This window comes from Oncorhynchus kisutch, linkage group LG18 (assembly GCF_002021735.2).
Source record: "Oncorhynchus kisutch isolate 150728-3 linkage group LG18, Okis_V2, whole genome shotgun sequence".
In the NCBI taxonomy this organism is placed as follows: domain Eukaryota; kingdom Metazoa; phylum Chordata; class Actinopteri; order Salmoniformes; family Salmonidae; genus Oncorhynchus; species Oncorhynchus kisutch.
The window spans coordinates 58,712,730-58,737,150 of NC_034191.2; the positions used below are offsets into that span (position 1 = coordinate 58,712,730).

Consider the following 24,421-nt stretch of genomic DNA (forward strand, 5'->3'; position numbering starts at 1 on the left):
TATTTTGTAGTCATGTTGCGCGAGTTGGAACCGGTGTTTTTCTGGATCAAATGCACCAAATAAATTGACATTTTGGAGATATAACGACGGAATTAATCGAACAAAAGGACCATTTGTGATGTTTATGGGACATATTGGAGTGCCAACAGAAGAATCTCTTCAAAGGTAAGGCATGAATTATATAGTTATTTCTGAGTTTTGTGTCGCGCCTGGCGGGATGAAATATGATTGTCTGTGTTTGTTTGATGGAGTGCGGTCCTCAGATAATCACATGGTTTGCTTTCGCCGTAAAGCCTTTTTGAAATCTGACACCATGGCTGGATTACCAAGAAGTTAAGCTTTATTTTGACATATTGCATGTGAATTTTCAAGAATGTTAAATATTTACAATTCTGTAGTTTGAATTTGGCGCCCTGCACTTTCACTGGATGTTGGTCAGGTGGGACGTTAGCATCCCATCTAGCCTAGAGAGTTAAAGGTTGGTAAGGTCAGAGGGGTAGGGGAGCTAAGGTAAACAGTGGGGCAAAAAGTTTTTAGTCAGCCACCAATTGTGCAAGTTCTCCAACTTAAAAAGATGAGAGAGGCCAAAATGAGAAAAAAAAATCCAGAAAACCACATTGTAGGATTTTTAATGAATTTATTTGCAAATTATGGTGGAAAATAAGTATTTGGTCACCTACAAACAAGCAAGATTTCTGGCTCTCACAGACCTGTAACTTATTCTTTAAGAGGCTCCTCCACTCCTTACCTGTATTAATGGCACCTGTTTGAACTTGTTATCAGTATAAAAGACACCTGTCCACAACCTCAAACAGTCAACTCCGAAGACCAAAGAGCTGTCAAAGGACACCAGAAAGAAAATTGTAGACCTGCACCAGGCTGGGAAGACTGAATCTGCAATAGGTAAGCAGCTTGGTTTGAAGATATCAACTGTGGGAGCAATTATTAGGAAATGGAAGACATACAAGACCACTGATAATCTCCCTCGATCTGGGGCTCCACGCAAGATCTCATCCCGTGGGGTCAAAATTATCACAAGACCGGTGAGCAAAAATCCCAGAACCACACGGGGGGACCAAGTGAATGACCTGCAGAGAGCTGGGACCAAAGTAACAAAGCCTACCATCAGTAACACACTACGCCGCCAGGGACTCAAATCCTGCAGTGCCAGACGTGTCCCCCTGCTTAAGCCAGTACATGTCCAGGCCCGTCTGAAGTTTGCTAGAGAGCATTTTGATGATCCAGAAGAAGATTGGGAAAATGTCATATGGTCAGATGAAACCAAAATAGAACTTCTTGGTAAAAACTCAACTCGTCGTGTTTGGAGGACAAAGAATGCTGAGTTGCATCCAAAGAACACCATACCTACTGTGAAGCATGGGGGTGGAAACATCATGCTTTGGGGCTGTTTTTCTGCAAAGGGACCAGGACGACTGATCCGTGTAAAGGAAAGAATGAATGGGGCCATTTATCGTGAGATTTTGAGTGAAAACCTCCTTCCATCGGCAAGGGCATTGAAGATGAAACGTGGCTGGGTCTTTCAGCATGACAATGATCCCAAACACACCGCCCGGGCAACACAGTAGTGGCTTCGTAAGAAGAATTTCAAGGTCCTGGAGTGGCCTAGCCAGTCTCCATATCTCAAGCCCATAGAACATCTTTGGAGGGAGTTGAAAGTCCGTGTTGCCCAGCAACAGCCCCAAAACATCACTGCTCTAGAGGAGATCTGCATGGAGGAATGGGCCAAAATACCAGCAACAGTGTGTGAAAACCTTGTGAAGACTTACAGAAAACGTTTGACCTCTGTCATTGCCAACAAAGGGTATATAACAAAGTATTGAGATAAACTTTTGTTATTGACCAAATACTTATTTTCCACCATAATTTGCAAATAAATTCACCAAAAAATCCTACAATGTGATTTTCTGGATTTTTTTTCTCTCATTGTGTCTGTCATAGTGTACCTATAATGAAAATTACAGGCCTCTCTCATCTTTTTAAGTGGGAGAACTTGCACAATTGGTGACTGACTCAATACTTTTTTGCCCTACTGTATTAAGGTTGGTAAGGTCAGAGGGGTAGAGGCTCTTATCAAGAACTATAGGTCACCATAAGGACTTTATGGAGAATCACTGAGGGCACAACTCTCACATTTCTAATAGTCTGTATCTGACTCATAATGCTTAAATACAATGTATTACTGTACATTTTGGAGAGAGAAAGGAAGAGACAGAGGCAGAGAGTAAAAAGCTTATGAAAGATAGGTTTAAGAAAGTTAAGAGGTAAATGTTGAATATCTCTGTAGGGGGGGAGGGGCTTACTGTTCAAATCGGATGTTCCTCAGATCCCCGTTATTAATCTTGACGACACAGTCGTTCTCCTGGAACAGACCTTCCTGCTCCGCCTTGCCGCCGCGCTCCAGACGCTTCACTAACAACCCAAGGGTCCTGGAACAACGGTACACACGTTACACACACACACCTTACAGACTTTGAACTTACGCCCCACACACATATAAAACACTCGACAGACCAGGTCAAACCACACGTTACAGTACACACACTTCACACACACCAGGCGCAAGACTTTTCACACAACTAGGAATTGTCCTCTGCATCCATTTAATTGAGATTAGGGAATTCATTAGAAAGATTGTCATGTAAAGAAAAGTCCAAAGAGACAGGGCGATAAGTAATGGAATGTAAAAAGACGGGTTGTGAAGACATGCATAGAACATGCCATTACTATAGAAGCACTGATAGGTAACTACTACTGTAGAACCACTGACTAGTTACTATTAGAACCACCGACTAGTAACTATTACTGTAGAACCACTGACAGGTAACTATTAGAACCACCGACTAGTAATTATTACTGTAGAACCACTGACTAGTGACTATTATAACCACCGACCAGTAACTATTACTGTAGAACCACTGACTAGTAACTATTACTGTAGAACCACTGACTAGTAACTATTATAACCACCGACAAGTAATTATTACTGTAGAACCACTGACTAGTAACTATTATAACCACCGACCAGTAACTATTACTGTAGAACCACTGACAGGTAACGAATAGTGTAGAACCACTGACTAGTTACTATTAGAACCACTGACCAGTAAATATTACTGTAGAACCACTGACAGGTAACTATTACTATAGAACCACTGAAAAGGAAACTATTATTGTAGAACCACTGACTAGTACCTATTACGGTAGAACCACTGACTAGTACCTATTACGGTAGAACCACTGACTAGTAACTATTATAACCACCGACATGTAACTATTACATTAGAACCACCGACTAGTAACTATTATAACCACCGACTAGTAATTATTACTGTAGAACCAGTAACTATTATAACCACCGACATGTAACTATTACATTAGAACCACCGACTAGTAACTATTATAACCACCGACTAGTAACTATTACTGTAGAACCACTGACTAGTAACTATTATAACCACCGCCTAGTAACAATTACTGTAGAACCACTGACTAGTAACTATTATAACCACTGACTAGTAATTATTACTGTAGAACCACTGACTAGTAACTATTATAACCACCGACTAGTAACTATTACTGTAGAACCACTGACTAGTAACTATTATAACCACCACCTAGTAACAATTACTGTAGAACCACTGACTAGTAACTATTATAACCACTGACTAGTAATTATTACTGTAGAACCACTGACTAGTAACTATTATAACCACCGACTAGTAAGTATTACTGTAGAACCACTGACTAGTAACTATTATAACCACCGACTAGTAACTATTACTGTAGAACCACTGACTAGTAACTATTATAACCACCGACTAGTAACTATTACTGTAGAACCACTGACTAGTAACTATTATAACCACCGACTAGTAATTATTACTGTAGAACCACTGACTAGTATCTATTATAACCACCGACTAGTAACTATTACTGTAGAACCACTGACTAGTAACTATTATAACCACCGACTAGTAATTATTACTGTAGAACCACTGACTAGTAACTATTATAACCACTGACCAGTAACTATTACTGTAGAACCACTGACTAGTAACTATTATAACCACCGACCAGTAACAATTACTGTAGAACCACTGACTAGTAACTATTATAACCACTGACTAGTAATTATTACTGTGGAACCACTGACTAGTAACTATTATAACCACCGACCAGTAACTATTACTGTAGAACCACTGACTAGTAACTATTATAACCACCGACTAGTAACTATTACTGTAGAACCACTGACTAGTAACTATTATAACCACCGACCAGTAACTATTACTGTAGAACCACTGACTAGTAACTATTATAACCACCGACTAGTAACTATTACTGTAGAACCACTGACTAGTAACTATTATAACCACCGACCAGTAACTATTACTGTAGAACCACTGACTAGTAACTATTATAACCACCGACTAGTAACTATTACTGTAGAACCACTGACTAGTAACTATTACGTTAGAACCACTAACTAGTAACTATTATAACCACCGACATGTAACTATTACATTAGAACCACCGACCAGTAACTATTACTGTAGAACCACTGACTAGTAACTATTATAACCACCGACTAGTAACTATTACTGTAGAACCACTGTCTAGTAACTATTATAACCACCGACCAGTAACTATTACTGTAGAACCACTGACTAGTAACTATTATAACCACCGGCCAGTAACTATTACTGTAGAACCACTGACTAGTAACTATTATAACCACCGACTAGTAACTATTACTGTAGAACCACTGACTAGTAACTATTACGTTAGAACCACTGGCTAGTAACTATTATAACCACCGACATGTAACTATTACATTAGAACCACCGACTAGTAACTATTATAACCACCGACTAGTAATTATTACTGTAGAACCAGTAACTATTATAACCACCGACTAGTAATTATTACTGTAGAACCACTGACTAGTAACTATTATAACCACCGACATGTAACTATTACATTAGAACCACCGACTAGTAACTATTATAACCACCGACTAGTAACTATTACTGTAGAACCACTGACTAGTAACTATTATAACCACCGCCTAGTAACAATTACTGTAGAACCACTGACTAGTAACTATTATAACCACTGACTAGTAATTATTACTGTAGAACCACTGACTAGTAACTATTATAACCACCGACTAGTAACTATTACTGTAGAACCACTGACTAGTAACTATTATAACCACCGCCTAGTAACAATTACTGTAGAACCACTGACTAGTAACTATTATAACCACTGACTAGTAATTATTACTGTAGAACCACTGACTAGTAACTATTATAACCACCGACTAGTAATTATTACTGTAGAACCACTGACTAGTAACTATTATAACCACCGACTAGTAACTATTACTGTAGGACCACTGACTAGTAACTATTATAACCACCGACTAGTAACTATTACTGTAGAACCACTGACTAGTAACTATTATAACCACCGACTAGTAATTATTACTGTAGAACCACTGACTAGTAACTATTATAACCACCGACCAGTAACTATTACTGTAGAAGCACTGACTAGTAACTATTATAACCACCGACTAGTAACTATTATAACCACCGACTAGTAACTATTACTGTAGAACCACTGACTAGTAACTATTATAACCACTGACTAGTAACTATTACTGTAGAACCACTGACTAGTAACTATTATAACCACCGACCAGTAACTATTACTGTAGAACCACTGACTAGTAACTATTATAACCACCGACTAATAACTATTACTGTGGAACCACTGACTAGTAACTATTATAACCACCGACCAGTAACTATTACTGTAGAACCACTGACTAGTAACTATTATAACCACCAACTAGTAACTATTACTGTAGAACCACTGACTAGTAACTATTATAACCACCGACCAGTAACTATTACTGTAGAACCACTGACTAGTAACTATTATAACCACCGACTAGTAACTATTACTGTAGAACCACTGACTAGTAACTATTATAACCACCGACTAGTAACTATTACGTTAGAACCACTGACTAGTAATTATTATAACCACCGACTAGTAACTATTACTGTAGAACCACTGACTAGTAACTATTACTGTAGAACCACTGACTAGTAACTATTATAACCACCGACTAGAAACGATTATGTTAGAACCACTGACTAGTAACTATTACTGTAAAAACAGACTAGTAACTATTACTGTAGAACCACTGACTAGTAAATATTACAATAGAAACACTGATTAGTAACTATTAAATGAAATGAAATGACATTTTATTGCTCACATACACGTGTTTAGCAGATGTTATTGCGTGTGTAGCGAATGGCTAAATATTACTGTAGAAACACAATAGTAACTTACTGTAGAAACACTGAATAGTAACTATTGCTGTAGAAACACAGCATAGTACGTATTACTGTAGAAACACTGACTAATAGCTATTACTGTAGAACCACTGAATAGTAACTATTACTGTAGAAACACTGACTAGTAAATATTACTGTCGAACCACTGACTAGTATATATTACTGTAGAAACACTGAATAGTAACTATTAAATTAGTTTAAATTACATTTTATTGGTCACACACGTGTTTAGCAGATTTTATTGTGGGTTTAGCGAATTGTTAATATTACTGTAGAAACACTGAGTAGTACCTATTACTGTAGAAACACTGCATAGTAAATATTACTGTAGAAACACGGCATAGGCTATATTACTGTAGAAACACTGAATAGTAACTATTACTGTAGAAACACTGAATAGTAAATATTACTGTAGAAACACTGAATAGTAAATATTACTGTAGAAACACTGCATAGTACCTATTACTGTAGAAACACTGCATAGTACCAATTACTGTACAGACACTGAATAGTAACTATTACTGTAGAACCAGTGCATAGTAACAATTACTGTAGAAACACTGCATAGTACCTATTACTGTACAAACACTGAATAGTAACTATTACTGTACAAACACTGCATAGTACCTACTACTGTAGAAACACTGCATAGTACATATTACTGTAGAAACACTGCATAGTACCTATTACTGTACAAACACTGAATAGTAACTATTACTGTAGAACCAGTGCATAGTAACAATTACTGTAGAACCACTGAATAGTAACAATTACTGTAGAACCACTGAATAGTAACTATTACTGTAGAACCACTGAATAGTAACTATTACGGTAGAAACACTGAATAGTAACTATTACTGTAGAACCACTGAATAGTAACTATTACGGTAGAAACACTGAATAATAACTATTACTGTAGAACCACTGAATAGTAACTATTACGGTAGAAACACTGAATAGTAACTATTACTGTAGAACCACTGCATAGTAACTTTGTCAAGGGATCTTCATAATCTCCAAATCAATATCAGTATCTCCAAATCAATATCATAAATCAGATGAGATTAGTGACACCAAAACTAAATCACAAAACTTTAGCCAGGATGAGGCAGGTTGACATATACTATGTTCTCTCTTCCCAGAAATGCTGTGGTGTGTAATATTGAGCTGTCCCCCTTCCCTTCTCCCTGGGAAGGACATTTAAGTGCTAATCCTGGTCTCCAGACTAGTGAAGGTCTTATAGCTTCAGTGACGCTCCGCTGTCTGTCTGTCGTCTACCTTCGCTTAGCCAGGGCTTAAAAAGTGAGCAGGCAGCATTGTTATAAATACACGTGCGCGCGCGCGCGCACACACACACACACACACACACACACACACACACACACACACACACACACACACACACACACACACACACACACACACACACACAGCCATCTCAGCAATCCCCTCCAAGCTCCACAACCTTTACCTTCAAACCCTGATGCAGTAAATAAATACATCAGAAAGCAGCTTGGGGTTTTAACTCTCTCTCGCCCTCCGGATCACCGGGCTACCACAGACGTGTAAAGAGATCTGGTAGACGCACAGACAGCAAAACCATAACTCCTGTTTCAAAGGACCAGGAGAAGCTGCAGGTGTACTGTCTGCACTCAGACTGTTGTTGCCACCACTTCTGATGGGAAGTCTTAAGACCATAAGGCTCCTGAGACTCAAGTAAGGTAAAACACTTCTTTAGGGAGTGAAAAGAGATTGAATATTAAGTGGGATTTATTTCTGATTGACATTTTGGATGGGATTTCTGATAGGGAAAGGTCGGGGGTTACATAAGTAGACAGGGACAGTAGGAGGTGAAAAACATACTATTTTCTCAGTACTTTATTAGATATGTAAACAGAAACAACAACCCGGTAAATCGCAAAGAAAAAAAAGAAGTAATTATCTTCCAGGCGAGCGAGGCTAAATTCACGGAGCTGTTTAGCGTTTCAGCCGAAAGGGGCACGCTGCGGCCACCAGCCGCCTCAGTTCATTAGTTTAATTGGCTGTGTAACATGGGCATGCTCACTCACCACCACAAACTCATCTCTCTCCTCAATGGGGGTAAATGGCACATTACTAAGTCAGAATTATGTGGTACAAAAGGCCTTTGTCCACTCACACCGCCGACAAGCAGACTAAGCAGGCTGAGGCTTCATAAATTGGCTGATAGAGTGGTGGGGAGAGGACCATAGAGTCATTATAGACTAGCTAGGTGGTGTGGAAGTAAGACAATGGATGCATCCCAAAAGGCACCTTTATAATGGACTACTTTTAACCAGGGCCCATAGGGAAGCATTTGAGATGCAGCCTATCTAGTGTAGCAACTGATCTTAGATCAGTGTTTTACTGGAGTTCAAGGGCTTTATAATGAACCCAGATGGAGCTGATGCTGATTAGTCATCTGTATTCAGTACAGTGTCTCATAATTGGGCATACAATTGGGTTTTTTAGTGATTTGATCACCATTAATAAAGGTGCCCTCATTCTTAATGATAAATGCATTAGCACACTTTCACATTTTGTCTGTCTCATATGCTACTGGACATTTGCTAAGATGCTCATCACTCACTCCTTTCAAACTAGTAGGCATTATTTAAGATGTATTGAGTCTTCCACCAGTACATTTACTTTCAGTAATTCCCAGAATGTTTCAGCCAGGATTTCTGGAAAATCTGGGAAAAGTTATCAGAATTGTACAACTCTACAGGCAAGTCTGTTAGAGAATCCCTCCTTTCATCTGCTCCTACGCAGACGCTTTGCCTGTTGATTGGGAGAGAGTTGAGGAGTTGAGCAGAGGAGACTGAGCGACAGAGACCACCTGTTCCCATCTACTGACTTTAATTGAATAATAATGCAATCAGGACCCATTTACGCAGCGCAATTATGTCTGCGTCTTGTTTACAGTTCACAGTGGTCACAGAAGGAGATCTCATTATTGAAATGGTGGCGGTGGCGCATCTGCGCGAGAGAGAGAGAGAGAGAGAGTGCGTGTCTCTCCCATATCCAAGTCCCTCTCTCCCCTGCAGCTGCAAAGAACCAGTGGCTGCTGTGCTAGCAGCGCTGTGACAGCAGACACTTTGAGTGTTCCGTCTGGGCCGGAAGTCTGACCCTGCTCGTCTGGACGGTAATGAGACAGCCCTCGGCAGCTCACGCCTGATGTCCTGGAGGAAGAGCTGAGCAGTCCATTAACATCATCTGACTAACCAGTCTCTGTCACGTTATCTAGTTTGGGACATAATTGAAGGAGCTGATGAGGAAACAGTATGCATGGGACCATACTGAATAATATGTTGCAACAGTGAGAGACAGTGGCCATTTCTAAAGGCCAAAATCAAAGGACCACTTTGAAGCAGAAAACAAACAGTTTACGATAGTTTGTCAGGAGGCTTTATCCAATATCAAAATCATATTGTTTATTATATTTACAATATCTAATATCGATATTTCATCTTTCTCTCTTTCTTTTCTGAGCCAAAGCTAAGGCAGTATACTGTAAGAATCCGACGCTCAATTCTCAAAGGTCAAGCCTATTTCTAGTTCAACAACATCATGCTAGTTTCTCAGGAACGGCAATAGAATCAAAGACCTGAGTGAGTTATCTTAATGAAATGACAACAGCAACCTTCAATGACAGAGTCCCACATGATATCCCATATCATTTCTTTCATCAGTATTTTCACCTCATTCCTTTGTGTTTCTTCCACTGTGTGATGGTGTCCCAAATGGCACCATATGCCCTATATAGTGCACTACTTTTAGCCGTACTGGGACATATGTTTATGTTACCGTGACTTTGGGGGTGTGCACTGTGCATTCACTTTTAGTTTTGATTGTATTGGCCAGTTCCTGCTGATTGTGAATAACTATAAACTCTGATATATTCAGCATCATGCTCTTGTCATCACTATTCTTCACCGAGGAGGGTCAAACGCCTAAATAGATATTGTCGCTAGAAGGATTTATTTCTCCCCCAAAAAATCACCTTCAAACCAGAGGACGTCTGAAGTCCATTGTGGCCCGTGGATAGAACTCGTAACATAGAACTCAGAATAAAAGGAACGTGTAGAACACAGACTATACAGCCTCCAGTCAAGAACAAACCGCTTTCCACTTTCATCCTTTCCTTTTCTATGTTCATTGTCTCCTTGGAGCTGTAAAATAGCACTCACATTGGTAAGGGACAAGTGTTTCAGAAATTGAAAACACAAAAGGAAGAAGACAGATTTTTAAAAAGAGGCCAAGAGACATCACAGTCACTCACAATGACAGCCGTGAGCGACAGAGCTGGAGAGAGATCGGGTGAGAGAACAGACAGAGAGAGAGAGAGACAGAGAGAGTGAGAGAGAGAGAGAAAGGGGGGGAGAGAGAGAGACGGAGAGAGAGAGAGAGAGAGAGAGTGAGAGACAGAGAGAGAGAGAGAGAGAGAGAGAGAGAGAGAGAGAGAGAGAGAGAGAGTGAGTGAGAGCGATTTCAGAGGCGTCAAACTGAACAAAAGGATGCAGCGGACAGATCGGGACAAGGGGCTAGCCTAGTAGGAGTACTGTAGTCTTTTCATACTGGGACAGGGAAGTATAGCTTCTCAGAGTAGGAGTGCTGATCTAGGACCAGTTTTTCATTTCAGATCACAATTAATACTGTTATATGGACAGGTGGGGCCTGATCCTCGATCAGCAGTCAGTTTTACCTTCTGTCCGTGGCACTGAAAGGCACAACGTGGATCCCCAGAGGCCCGCCGACATTGGACACCTCTACCAGCTTTAGCATGTCACTGTGGGACAATGATGGATGAGGCAGGGGGTGAGAGGGACGGTGGGAGAAATATGTGTGAAATAAAAACAGAAACAGAAAAAATTGAGAATAACACAAAACAACAGGATAACATGACAGGTCTGGGAATGGAGCCTATATCTAGCAGCTAGGGAGATGCTACTGCAGTCACTCACTGGTCCAGTCCCAAATGACACTCGGTTCCCTTTGTAGCGCACTACTTTTGACCAAGGCCCATAGTGACTATTATAGGAAATAGGGTGCCATTTGGGATACGGGCCCTATAGAGATTGGCTTTGGCTCAGCTATGCCTCTTCTCTCATGAAGCCATCCATTATACAGTCAGGCTGAGGAACCAGAGGTCGATTAAAGACCCAAATGGAGACTCCAATTAAGTGATTAAGATCAGGTCTTTGTTGGCTCTGCAGTAAAACTAGCCCCGATGAATTGGAAATGTGGAGGGATGCTTCAGCCCTGCAAATAAAGCTGCGAAGGCGTACGAGGGAGTCACATTAATAATAGTTAAATACATGGAAAATCACATGATGATGATGATGGTGGTAACACTGATGGTGGAGACATGCACTGAGTGTAAGGTGGTCTTGGACAATGAATCTGTAACTATGTAATAATGGTGTATATATTGAGTATAGAACATCTGATTCATGGACACGACAATGTTATGGAGTACTGAGATGAGTGAGTCTATATGGTATATGCCTGTCATAAGAAGTGGCTATATTACAGGAAGAGAGAGAGTTGGGTGAGTCCATTCCTACCAGGAGGACGGTGGTGTGTAATGCACTTACTTCAGAGATAACGTTGGGGAGTGTTCCACACAGGAGTCTGCTCTCCCCACCGGCTCTATTCTCCCATTCCTCTCTTCCTGCTTCACCCTCTCCTCTTCCTCCTCCTCCTCCTAGACAGACATAAAGAGTGAGTGTGAGAGAAAGAGAGAGAAAGAGAGAGAGAGAGAGAACAAGGTGACAGGGAACATCAAAGACTATACTGGCGGTGACCTAAGCTGTCCTACCGTCGGCGTCTCTGCATCTCATCTCTTCTTTCCTCCCTTCTTTTTAATCCAATTACAGGAGAAGGAGAGTAATGGTCTCTGTTTTAGCGTTGGTGCTCTCTCTCGCTCTCTCTCCGCAACATCCGACAGAGGACAGCCAAGCAACACTGAAGTGGCCGTAATCGATTACTCATACTCAATCAATGTGGATGGGGGGGATGGGAGGAGGTAGCGGTTTGCCAGGTTCTTACAGTAATCTGATAAAGCGACGGGAGGATGAGACACAGGCCATTTGTTTCTTTCACTCTCTCTCTCTCTCTCTCTCTCTCCATTTCATTTACCCTTCTCCCTGTTCTTCAGCCAGGGCCATTAGCCATTATACCTCTCTGTCTCCCTGTTTACAGACAGACTCAATATCAGACGGCTGGGGACCTTAGCATCCTCTGTGAGAAATAGGAAGTTCTTATACTGTATTAAAGAGATACATTCACAGTATTCATGATGCACGTAGATAACAATGTAGTGTTTTTACAGTGGTAGTACCAAAACAAAACAAACATTCATCCACAGCTGATTCATACGGTAAGTGTAATACTGATATTTCGATCAAGAAGATATGTGGTGATTCTTTGTTATAATGATGACTGACATTCTGGGGGGGGGGGGGGGGGGGGGGGGGTTAGTATGTCTAGACACTTAGCAGAGAGGGAGAAGACCTGAAATGGTTTGTTAGCCTCTGATATTAATATGCCTACTGCCCCACCCCTACACCTTCCCTCCTCGCTGAAATGTCAAGCACATCTAAATACCCGCTCTGTTCGCTCTCTCATTCTCTTTTTATGGAAATGCATTCAGCCCTTTCAAACTGTGAACCCCTGCGACACGGGAGGGGTTTAGAGGGGGTACTGGGGCCCGCCGGGAGACTCGTATTCTTATTTATACATTTCCGAAGGTGAAGAGAGACTGACATGGGGTCATGACAATTTAATCAGAATAGCGACAGAATCCTGCTGCCAAGCAGCTGCTGTTTCCTCTATTAGGTGTTTCTATAAAAATGAGTCAATCACCTTTGTCCCCAATGCAAGGCCCCGGCTCTGTTGTTTTTAATTATGACAGGTCTCATGTGCCTCCTTGCTTTTATTCATATGCTTTCTATTGGAAAACAAGGGGGATACTGGCATACTGTACAGTGGGACTTCAACGGACCTGGCAACCCAAGGGTACCTGGCAACCCGTGGAATGCTTACATGAACTATAAACAGAGGACTGAAGGATAACATAATGGTGGAGGCGAAGGGAAAAGAAGGGAATGTGATAATGGAAAAATAAATACAATCAGATATCCAAAAGTGGAATACTGAGGAGGAGAAAGGGAAAAATATTTAAAAAATACAGAGTAAAGAAAAAGCCAGATCATTTGCATAGAGCATGTATGCAGGGGAAGACGAATGGCGGAGTGCTCTTTGCTTGTTGCCTTTGACAATAGGGTTTAGATGGCTGGGTTGAAGCCGAGGAAGAGGTGGTGATTCACATTTATCATTACTGACACTGACAAGTAATTAACTCCCATAACAGTTGCTCTCGGTGACAAGCCTTGCTGTTTGTTGAGTGACAATTTTGTATGACATGAATGCATCTCTGCTCCCGAGAATCTCTATCCAGTGGAAAGGGAGACCTGTCGAGCTGAGGCTGAGCTGAGGAGTGGAGTGGATGACGGGAGGAGACGAGGAGTGGAGGAGAGAGTGAGGTATCAGTGTGTGGAGCTCATTGGTGCACAGAGGTGAGGAGAGGTTTCTATCCATGGTTCACAACAGAGATAGGTAGCAAGATACCCACATGAAAAAAGTACTACACTATGGTATAAATAGAATAGTATTCACTGCAATGTTTTTGAAGACTTTACTGTAGTATTCACTGGACTAAAGTTATCAAAAACACGACAGCGAAAACTATTATTTACATTTAACTACAGAATAATTACTGACTTAAAAGAAAACGACTATATACTAAATTAATGTAGCGTTTTTGCAGATTGTGGTATACTGTAGTATTTACTGTAGCATGCTGTGGTATTTATTGTGTTTTTGCAGACTTATATTTTTTTGCATAAATTATTGTAGTATTTACTAGTGTTTTTGTTGTATTATCTTTGACATAGAAGTGGAGGCTTTCTCCTCAAAGAAACCTACTGGAGAAATTGTAAAAGAGCAGGTTTTCCATAACCTACCTGTAGGTAGGCAGGTATGACTGGGGTCTGAACAGATAGTTCAGAGCTTCTGCTCTTTTCTAAAACCTGTAGAGAATACAATATAATTAGGATTTATACTTGGCATATATGTTTCTCACTTATGAGTGGCACAAATTGGGATATGGGGTATGGGGGAGGGGAATGGGCAGAGTATATCATTAACTTATAGGGGACTGCAATGTTTTTGCGGACATTCATGTAGTACTTAAGAAACAAAAGTTGGTAATGCTGTAGTATTTACTATAGTATACTACAGCATTCTATAGTAAGTACTACACATGATCGAGGGATACTACAGTGTGTAGTATAATACTCTACAATATACTACAAGTTTACTACATAATTATATAGTAAGTGCTGTAGTCAAGTCTAGTATTTTTTTCATGTGGAGGGAGTGAGGGAGACAAAGAGTTGGAGGGAGAAATACAAAAGAGAGTGAAAGAACGAGAGAGCAAGCGAGAGAGACATATAGTAAGGTAGATATAGTAGTCCCCTGAGGGATAACTGGCTGACTGACTGACATCCCTGATGGACTGATTGACTGAGTGACTCAGAAGCAGTGGGTGTCACTCTCTTCTTGTCACCAAGGGCAGAAAGAGCCTTACACTGGCTGCCAGCCCTGCTCTATTGTCCATCTGTCTCGCTCTCTGTCTCATTGCCAGTACTAAGCATTTAGTGACAGGAGAGGTGAGCCACTAGCTAACGGGACACCTCTCTATCGCTCTCCTTCTCTCTCTCTGTCTCATTGCCAGTACTAAGCATTTAGTGACAGGAGAGGTGAGCCACTAGCTAACGAGACACCTCTCTATCGCTCTCCTTCTCTCTCAGGTGGGTTCTATGTATAGTGGACGAGGAGGGGGCTTGGTTTGAACTTTTTAGGTCCGTTACAATGAAGTAAAGCTTGGGCCTTTAACGATGTAACTACAGGGCCAATAAAGCTATTTTTAAAATCAATCTCTCTCTCCATCTCATTCCCCTGACTATAGTTGGCCGGACAATGCCTTCCTTCCTGATCAGAGGGGAAGTAGCTCTGCAGCGTTTCACCTCTCTCTGCACCTCACTTTAGGTCCTAACTGTGTTGTGCAGAGTCAGACATGGTGGAGTGAAGGGGCCTGAGAGCACATCTCTCAACACATGGGGCTGGGATGGCTGTGTGCTGTGCGGGCATGGGGCTGGGTCAGAGCCAACTGCCTCTCCAACAATGATAGGAAGCACAGCGTTAGGAGCCTGGCGGTTAGACAGCCAGTGCATTAGATTATTGAAGCAGATATGAAACTTGGCTTGGCAGTCAGACGGGGAGGGAGTAGAGGGAGGGACTGTAATGTGCAGAGTGCTGTTTCCTTTCACAGATTGAGTGGTGAGAGAGTGGACAGGGGGAATAAGGAGGATACGGGGTAGGGCTGCTGGATGCAGGACTAGCTACCTGCTGGGTCACGGATTGACCTCGAAACAAACACATTGACGCATGGGTGCACATACATTGTCTGCTCGCTGGAGGGTTGGTGGTAAGGGTGTGTGCCGAGTAACCTTCCATCAGATCCCATCCTGAAGGAAACACTGGAATGGCCAATAAGAAATTCTGGAATGGCCAAAAAGAAAACACTGGAATGGCCAAAAAGAAAACACTGGAATGGCCAAAAAGAAAACACTGGGATGGCCAATAAGAAATACTGGAATGGCCAAAAAGAAAACACTGGAATGGCCAAAAAGAAAACACTGTAATGGCCAATAAGAAAACACTGGGATGGCCAAAAAGAAATACTGGAATGGCCAATAAGAAACACTGGGATGGCCAAAAAGAAAACACTGTAATGGCCAATAAGAAAACACTGGGATGGCCAAAAAGAAATACTGGAATGGCCAATAAGAAACACTGGGATGGCCAAAAAGAAAACACTGTAATGGCCAATAAGAAAACACTGGGATGGCCAAAAAGAAATACTGGAATGGCCAATAAGAAAACACTGGGATGGCCAAAAAGAAATACTGGAATGGCCAATAAGAAACACTGGGATGGCCAAAAAGAAAACACTGGAATGGCCAAAAAGAAATACTGGAATGGCCAATAAGAAACACTGGGATGGCCAAAAAGAAAACACTGGAATGGCCAAAACGAAATACTGGAATGGCCAATAAGAAACACTGGGATGGCCAAAAAGAAAACACTGGAATGGCCAAAAAGAAAACACTGTAATGGCCAAAAAGAAAACACTGGAATGGCCAAAAAGAAACACTGGAATGACCAAAATGAAACACTGGAAAAGCCAAGTGTAACAAACACTTTGACGTGTGAAAAGAAATCCATATTATGATGTTGAAATGAGGAAGGGGAAGAGGGTGAAGGAAGGGTGGAGGGAGGTTTTCCTCTCATTCACAAAGGTCAAGGCCAATAATTGCATCCTCATTACATGATAGAGCTAATGTGGTTACAGTGCAGTCCAAGAGACAGAGACAAATGAGACCATACAAGACACTGGCACCATGTCTGGCATAACATGATAGAGTGGACATTGCTTCTCTAGTCACCATAATGCAAGGACAACTACAGTATAACTACAGTAAAGAGATACAGTTAGTAAAGGCTTCCTAAAGCCTTTAAATCAGGGTCAATTCCAATTGAAGTTAAATAAAAATGAAATAACTGAAATAATGGCATCTACAGTATTTTCAATGATTTCTCAATAAACTGAAAATAAACATTCAATTTCAGAATTTTAACTTCAAATCACTTCCTGAACCCCAACCCTACATTAAACCCTTGACTACACTGCTGAATCGTGACTCAAACGACTGGGATCCACTCTTAAACAGATCCTGTCAACAATTATTTTTCCAACTGTCATTCAAGTTTAATTTGTCACGTGCACAAGTACAGTGAAATGTTTAACTTGCAAGCCCTACCCAACAGTGCAGTATTCAATATCAAAATAGCATAAACAAATAAACTCAGAAAAAAAATAAACGTCCTCTCACTGTCAACTGCGTTTATTTTCAGCAAACTTAACATGTGTAAATACTTGTAATGAACATAACAAGATTCAACAACTGAGACATAAATTGAACAAGTTCCACAGACATGTGACTAACATAAATGGAATAATATGTTCCTGAACAAAGGGGGGGGTCAACAACAAAAGTAACAGTCAGTATCTGGTGTGGCCACCAGCTGCATTAAGTACTGCAGTGCATTGCCAGTTCTTGCTGTGAGATGTTACCCCACCCTTCCACCAAGGCACCTGCAAGTTCCCGGACATTTCTGGGGGGAATGGCCCTAGCCCTCGTCCTCCCATCCAACAGGTCCCAGATGTGCTCAATGGGATTGAGATCCGGGCTCTTCTCTGGCCATGGCAGAACACTGACATTCCTGTCTTGCAGGAAATCACGCACAGAACGAGCAGTATGGCTTGTGGCATTGTCATGCTGGAGGGTCATGTCAGGATGAGCCTGCAGGAAGGGTACCACATGAGGGAGGAGGATGTCTTCCCTGTAACGCACAGCGTTGAGACTACCTGCAATGACAACAAGCTCAGTCCGATGATGCTGTGACACACCACCCCAGACCATGACGGACCCTCCACCTCCAAATCGATCCTTCTCCAGAGCGCAGGCCTCGGTGTAACGCTCATTCCTTCGACGATAAACGCAAATCCGACCATCACCCCTGGTGAGAGAAAACCGCGACTCGTCAGTGAAGAGCAGTTTTTGCCAGTCCTGTCTGGTCCAGCGACGGGGGGGTTTGTGCTCATAGGCGACGTTGTTGCTAGTGATGTCTGGTGAGGACCTGACTTACAACAGGCCTACAAGCCCTCAGTCCAGCCTCTCTCAGCCTATTGCGGACAGTCTGAGCACTGATGGAGGGATTGTGCGTTCCTGGTGTAACTTGGGCAGTTGTTGTTGCCAACCTGTACCTGTCCCGCAGGTGTGATGTTCGGATGTACCGATCCTGTGCAGGTATCGTTACACATGTTGTTGTTGTTACATGTGGTCTGCCACTGCGAGGATGATCAGCTGTCCGTCCTGTCTCCCTGTAACGCTGTCTTAGGCGTCTCACAGTACGGACATTGCAATCTATGGCCCTGGCCACATCTGCAGTCCTCATGCCTCCTTGCTGCATTCCTAAGGCACGTTCAAGCAAAGGAGCAGGGAAACTGGGGATCTTTCTTTTGGTGTTTTTCAGAGTCAGTAGAAAGGCCTCTTTAGTGTCCTAAGTTTTCACAACTGTAACCTTAATTGCCTACCGTCTATAAGCTGTTAGTGTCTTAACGACCGTTCCACAGGTGCATGTTCATTAATTGTTTAGGGTTCATTGAGCAAGCATGGGAAACAGTGTTTAAACGCTTTACAATCAAGATCTGTGAAGTTATTTAGATTTTTATGAATTTTCTTTGAAAGACAGGGTCCTGAAAAAGGGATGTTTCTTTTTTTCTAAGTTTATATAAATAAAACTACAGTATATAGACCAAATTCGAGTGACCATATAGATCATGTAAGACTGCCCTCCCTGGACAAAAGAGAATTGTGGATTTCAATAATTCATATCCTTTTAAAGCTCTGGGTCTGACCAGAGAGCATTCCTTCCTAACCTGACTGTTATTGATGAGGGCACGAACATTTGAGTCTCCGTCCGCTTGAGATTTTGTTATTGACTCAGTGATTGATTTAAGCCCTTATAATTAGCTGTCCCTAATTGAATGAATGTTCCATTTAACGATACAGCAGCCCAGAGCAGAGGGAAGCCGTGTCATTGATAGATCTGCCTGGACTCATATGAAATCCTGGTTGGCAGATGATGTACTGTAACACAGATGCAATTCATTGACAGAGAAGAAGGAAGAAACAAACTATCCCCTCCGGTCCAGTTCTCCAAATGCCAGTCTTGTCTGCAACACACAACACACCCTTTCAGACTGATGTGGACAAACCCAGGTAGGCTCACATCTCTGATTTAATTTGCTTAATAGCATTAAGAACCTGTTTGGGCTTTAATTTGCTTAAAGTAAATCCACGTCATACAGAATGCAAACTTTTATACCCTATTAGCGATGTGTCTTAAAACCAAAGGCAGACAGGGAGATTTAAAGGTTTGATGTCTTTGTTGATTAAAAGGGGAGAAAACTACATCAACTCGACTAGAAATAGAACTAGGGGCGAATGTGAAGTTTACGACATCTGAGATTCAGTGCCAGGGAAAATAGATTTCATTAGCCAGTAATGGAGCTTGGTGTGTTTCCTAACTGCATTATGGGTAGCTGATTCCTGCATCCCTGTTGGCATCTCTGCTGCCCCCTGATTGGCTGAAGCCTCTTTTCCTGGACTGATGATTAAGAACGTCGTGCTTTGGTCAGCGAGATCAAAAAGACAGCATAGAAAAAACACAGCGGCCACAGTGAAACAAACTTATCCGTTACTCCGATAAAGTACTTGTTCGTCTTGTTTTACTCTCATCTTGGATATCGTTTCTCAAAAGGAATAGTCTTATAATGAATCTATACTGTATCTTAGATATCGTTTATCAAAAGGAATAGTACATCTAATCCCTACTTGGGAACGGGGAGTCAGTCGTCTGCTTTGAACAGTTCTGAGCCCATGGGTTCTGACTCAGAATCAGAGAGGAGAACACGTCCTCATCAGAGAGTCAGCCTGTGTTTCTCCCCATCGGCAGAGACACGGACAGCCGGCCTACACAGGGTTACTCTACTGTCATTTCTTTCCCGTGTGTGTGTGTGTGTGTGTGTGTGTGTGTGTGTGTGTGTGTGTGTGTGTGTGTGTGTGTGTGTGTGTGCGAAGCTCTCTCTGCAGAATCAGAATCTAATAATTTCCTCAGTAGATGCTGTGCTAGACAGAATATAGCCGCTGTACATTAGAGTTGTATTGGAGACCTACTATTGTTGCAACAAGTGTTCTGCTTCCGCCCTGGGCCTCTCCTGTTGGGTATGACTTTGACTTCAGCTCTCAGCAAATTAATGAAATGGGTTAATCCTATTTTTGCATTAAGGATTTACACACTATTCTTGGTTCTCTGAAGAGTTGTCAATGGTGTGGCTTTATTGAGAGGCCTTAGTAATTGCAATGGCTGCATGTCTTTCCTTTGCCTGACTAACCACTTGACATGAATGGAAATTGCACGTGGCTCTCCTCTTGTTGAGATCTTAGTTGTTCATCAACACAATGAATCATCTGATATGCACATGTAGTATTATCACATATGATACGCTCATAGACAGTATGGTTTATGCCTTCATACTCGCCCACCATTACCGCCACAGAGAAATAGTGAACGGCAACGTGAATTACATTATCAGGACCGTCTCAGTGTCCACATAATGATGTTATCTCTGGTTTCTGCCTTTTTAACCTTCCTTAAACACAACATAAATAACAGTCTAGAACTGTCTGATGACTCGGGACGGGTTGATGTATTGGCTGCGTTAATAGGGTAGTTCAGATGGCTGATTCAAATGACCTGACGACTCTGAGGGAAGAGGGGTTAATGACAGGGGAGCAACAGCCACATCCAATCTAATCACGGAGACGTTTTGGGGGTCTAATTTGGGATAATGGCAGTTAGCTCTGAGGGATGGGTGACATGGGAAGGGAAATGGGCTTTTGTACAGTCTCACATTTGACTGGGTTTTGAGGAGGTCAAGTTGTTTTGCAATCAACATATCTGTGGCATATCCTCAACTTGGCCTTATGGTCAAGGAACAACAACGTTTAGAAGGATAGTATCCTTTTCTCTAGCGTCTGAGGCTATGTACCAAATTTCACACTTTGCCCTATGGGCCCTGGTCAAAAGTAGTGCACTACATAGGGATTTGTCATTTGGGATGTACGCGGTCCCTTACTTGATTAAGTAAGGTGAGGTGTGTTTGTGTCTCCACTCAATCTCTAGGTTGAGCGTGAACTGTGGAGCTGAATGGATTGTGAGGCTTGGTGATGAACTGAGCATTAACATGTGGTACATTTAAGCAATAAGGCACCTCAGGGGTTTGTGGTATATGGTCAGTATACTATGGCTAAGGGCTGTTATTAGGCACGATGCAACACCCTTAGCCATAGTATACCGACCATAAACCCTTGAGGTGCCTTAATGCTATTTTTAACTGCTTAACAACGCCATTAGAAGAGTCTAAATAAATGTCTTGTCACACCTGTGGTAGAAGGTCTGATAGACCCTGACTGACAGCCAATCAGCATTCCAGGCTCGAACCATCCAGTTTATAATAAGCATTAACTCAACACTAAAGTAATAACTGAGCTCTACACGAACTGAACTCTGTGGATCTTTTCACTTGAACTGAGCTCTGTGGTAATTTTAGCAGATGAATCATCATTTTGAGCTGATTAGGGGCCAGGACAGTCGTCTTCTCTGCTCTGAACATCTAATCATTCTCTCAGAGTTTCTGCGAAGGTCAGTGAGCGTCTCGTCCGTTAGACACCGTCAGACTGACACCGAGACATAAATGTATGTCAGTATTTCAATGACGTGTAAAACAGATAGAGGACAGTCAAGTTTAAAACAGCTGAACTGTAACTAAATATACCTATTCCACGGTATCTCATGTGAGCCCTGGTCAAAAGCAATGCACTAAAAAAGGAAGAGGGCGCAACTCGGGACACACCCTAGAAATTCCAATTCCAATTGAAATGAAATGGAATTGATCCCATCCCTGTAGGGAGTCAACCAGTATCTAAAGCAGAGAGCAGAGACACACCATGTCTCTCCATTAGTATGCTACAGGTTGTTTCCTGTGCAGACCTCATCATAGACACCTCAAAGAGGTAAGTCTGAAGGAGGATGATTGATGTGGTCCTATGAATGACTGAACAGGAGCAGAGTACACACTAGAGATAGTCATTACCGAGGAGCCAGTCTATTCCTCAGATTAACTTTTGTTTGCTGTGTTGCCCCGAGAGCTTCATTTTCAAGATGGTGGGAGGAGGTGGCGCTTCGTTCATTTATTTTTAATTGCTGGAGTCTGAGATTCTGGGGGTCGGGATTCATTTGGCTGTGTCCTCGCTCTATGGGTGGGTAAATGAAGTGGACTCAGAGAGGACTGGTAATGAAATGAGGTCCCAGCGGACGCACTGTTTGACTACTCTGCTTCCAGGACAAATAGGACTGGGGGACTATCTGGAGGCGAGGAGGAAAAGGAGTGCATTTAAGTTCAAATCAGTATCTGCAAACAAATGTTCTCGAGAGGGAATATATATATATATATATATATATACACACCCACAGTGGGGAGAACAAGTATTTGATACACTGCCGATTTTGCAGGTTTTCCTACTTACAAATGCAAATTAATTACTTAAAAATGATACAATGTGATTTCCCGTTTTTTTGTTTTAGATTCCGTCTCTTACAGCTGAAGTGTACCTATGCTAAAAATTACAGACCTCTACATGCTTTGTAAGTAGGAAAACCTGCAAAATCGGCAGTGTATCAAATACTTGTTCTCCCCACTGTATATATATATATATACCCACACAGTGAACTAAAATCTGAAATAAAAACATCCCAGAAATGTTCCATACGCACAAAGCTTATTTCTCCAAAATTTGGTTCACAAATTTGTTTACATCCCTGTCAGTGAGCATTTCTCCTTTGCCAAGCTAATCCATCCACCTGGGCAGGTGTGGCATATCAATAAGCTGATTATAAACAGCATGATAATTACACAGGTGCACCTTGTGCTGGGTTCAATAAAAGGCCACTCTAAAATGTACATTTTTGTTACACAACACAAGGCAACAGATGTCTCAAGTTTTGAGGGAGTGTGTAATTGACATGCTGACTGCAGGAATGTCAACCAGAGCTGTTGCCTGATAATTTAATATTATTTTCTCTACCATAAGCGACCTCCAACGTCATTTTACATTATTTGGCAGTACGTCCAACTGGAGATAACGTGTAACCATGCCAGCCCAGGACCTCCACTTCAGGCTTCTTCACCTGCGGGATCGTCTGAGGAGGGGGATGATGAGGAATATTATTATTATTACTATCCAGTTTGAGTGTTTGTTGCAGCTCGTTCCAGTCGCTAGCTGCAGCGAACTGAAAAGAGGAGCGACCCAGGGATGTGTGCGCTTTGGGGACCTTTAACAGAATGTGACTGGCAGAACGGGGGTTGTATGTGGAGGATGAGGGCTGCAGTAGCTATCTCAGGGGGGAGTGAAGCCTAAGAGGGTTTTATAAATAAGCATAAATTAGTTGGTCTTGCGACGGGTATACAGAGCTGACCAGTTTACAGAAGAGCATAGAGTGTAGTGATGTGTCCTATAAGGAGCCTTTCTGTCTGTATTAAAGTCCTCAAACTAATTTTGATTACTTGTCCTCTCTGATGTATTGTTGTCTCTACCTTCTTGCCATTTGTGCTGTTGTCTGTGCCCAATAATGTTTGTACCCTGTTTTATGCTGCTACTGTGTTGTGCTGCTGCCATATTGCATTGCTACCATGTTGTTGTCATGCTGTGTTGCTAGCATGCTGTGTTTTTTATATGTTGCTGCCCTGCTATGTTGTGGTCTTAGGTCTCTCTTTATGTAGTGTTTGGATGGTACTCTTGTCGTGATATATGTTTTGTCCTATATTTAAAAAAAATATGTGTCCCAGCCCACGTCCCCGCAGGAGGCCTTTTGCCTTTTGGTATGCCATCATTGTGAATTAGAATTAGTTCTTAACTGGCTTACCTTGTTAAATAAAGGTTAAATCAAATAAATCAAATACATTGGCTGGGCCTGGCCCCCCAGTGGGTGGATCTGGTTCCCAAGTGGGTGGACCTGGCCCCCCAGCGGGTGGACCTGGCTCCCCAGTGGGTGGACCTGGCTCCCAAGTGGGTGGACCTGGCTCCCAAGTGGGTAGACCTGGTTCCCCAGTGGGTGGACCTGGCTCCCCAGTGGGTGGACCTGGCTCCCCAGTGGGTGGACCTGGCTCCCCAGTGGGTGGACCTGGCTCCCCA

The 24,421-nt window shown here is 42.0% G+C and overlaps 1 protein-coding gene and 1 non-coding gene across 4 annotated transcripts in view; both read right to left on the reverse strand.

The window, feature by feature from the left end:
• LOC109908714 (partitioning defective 3 homolog) overlaps window positions 1-24,421 on the reverse strand; it is a 536,862-nt gene that overhangs the window by 282,986 nt on the left and 229,455 nt on the right. For all 3 annotated transcript variants that reach the window (XM_031796385.1, XM_031796386.1, XM_031796384.1), the window contains exons 6-8: window positions 12,011-12,120; window positions 11,119-11,202; window positions 2,322-2,447 (exon numbers count right to left, since the gene is read on the reverse strand). In XM_031796385.1, the coding sequence (XP_031652245.1) occupies window positions 2,322-2,447; window positions 11,119-11,202; window positions 12,011-12,120 (320 nt within the window). The remainder of the gene's footprint in view (window positions 1-2,321; window positions 2,448-11,118; window positions 11,203-12,010; window positions 12,121-24,421) is intronic.
• On the reverse strand, window positions 14,376-14,430 carry LOC116354893 (U7 small nuclear RNA). The gene has a single exon (XR_004204103.1). It is a non-coding gene; the product is annotated as a U7 small nuclear RNA (small nuclear RNA).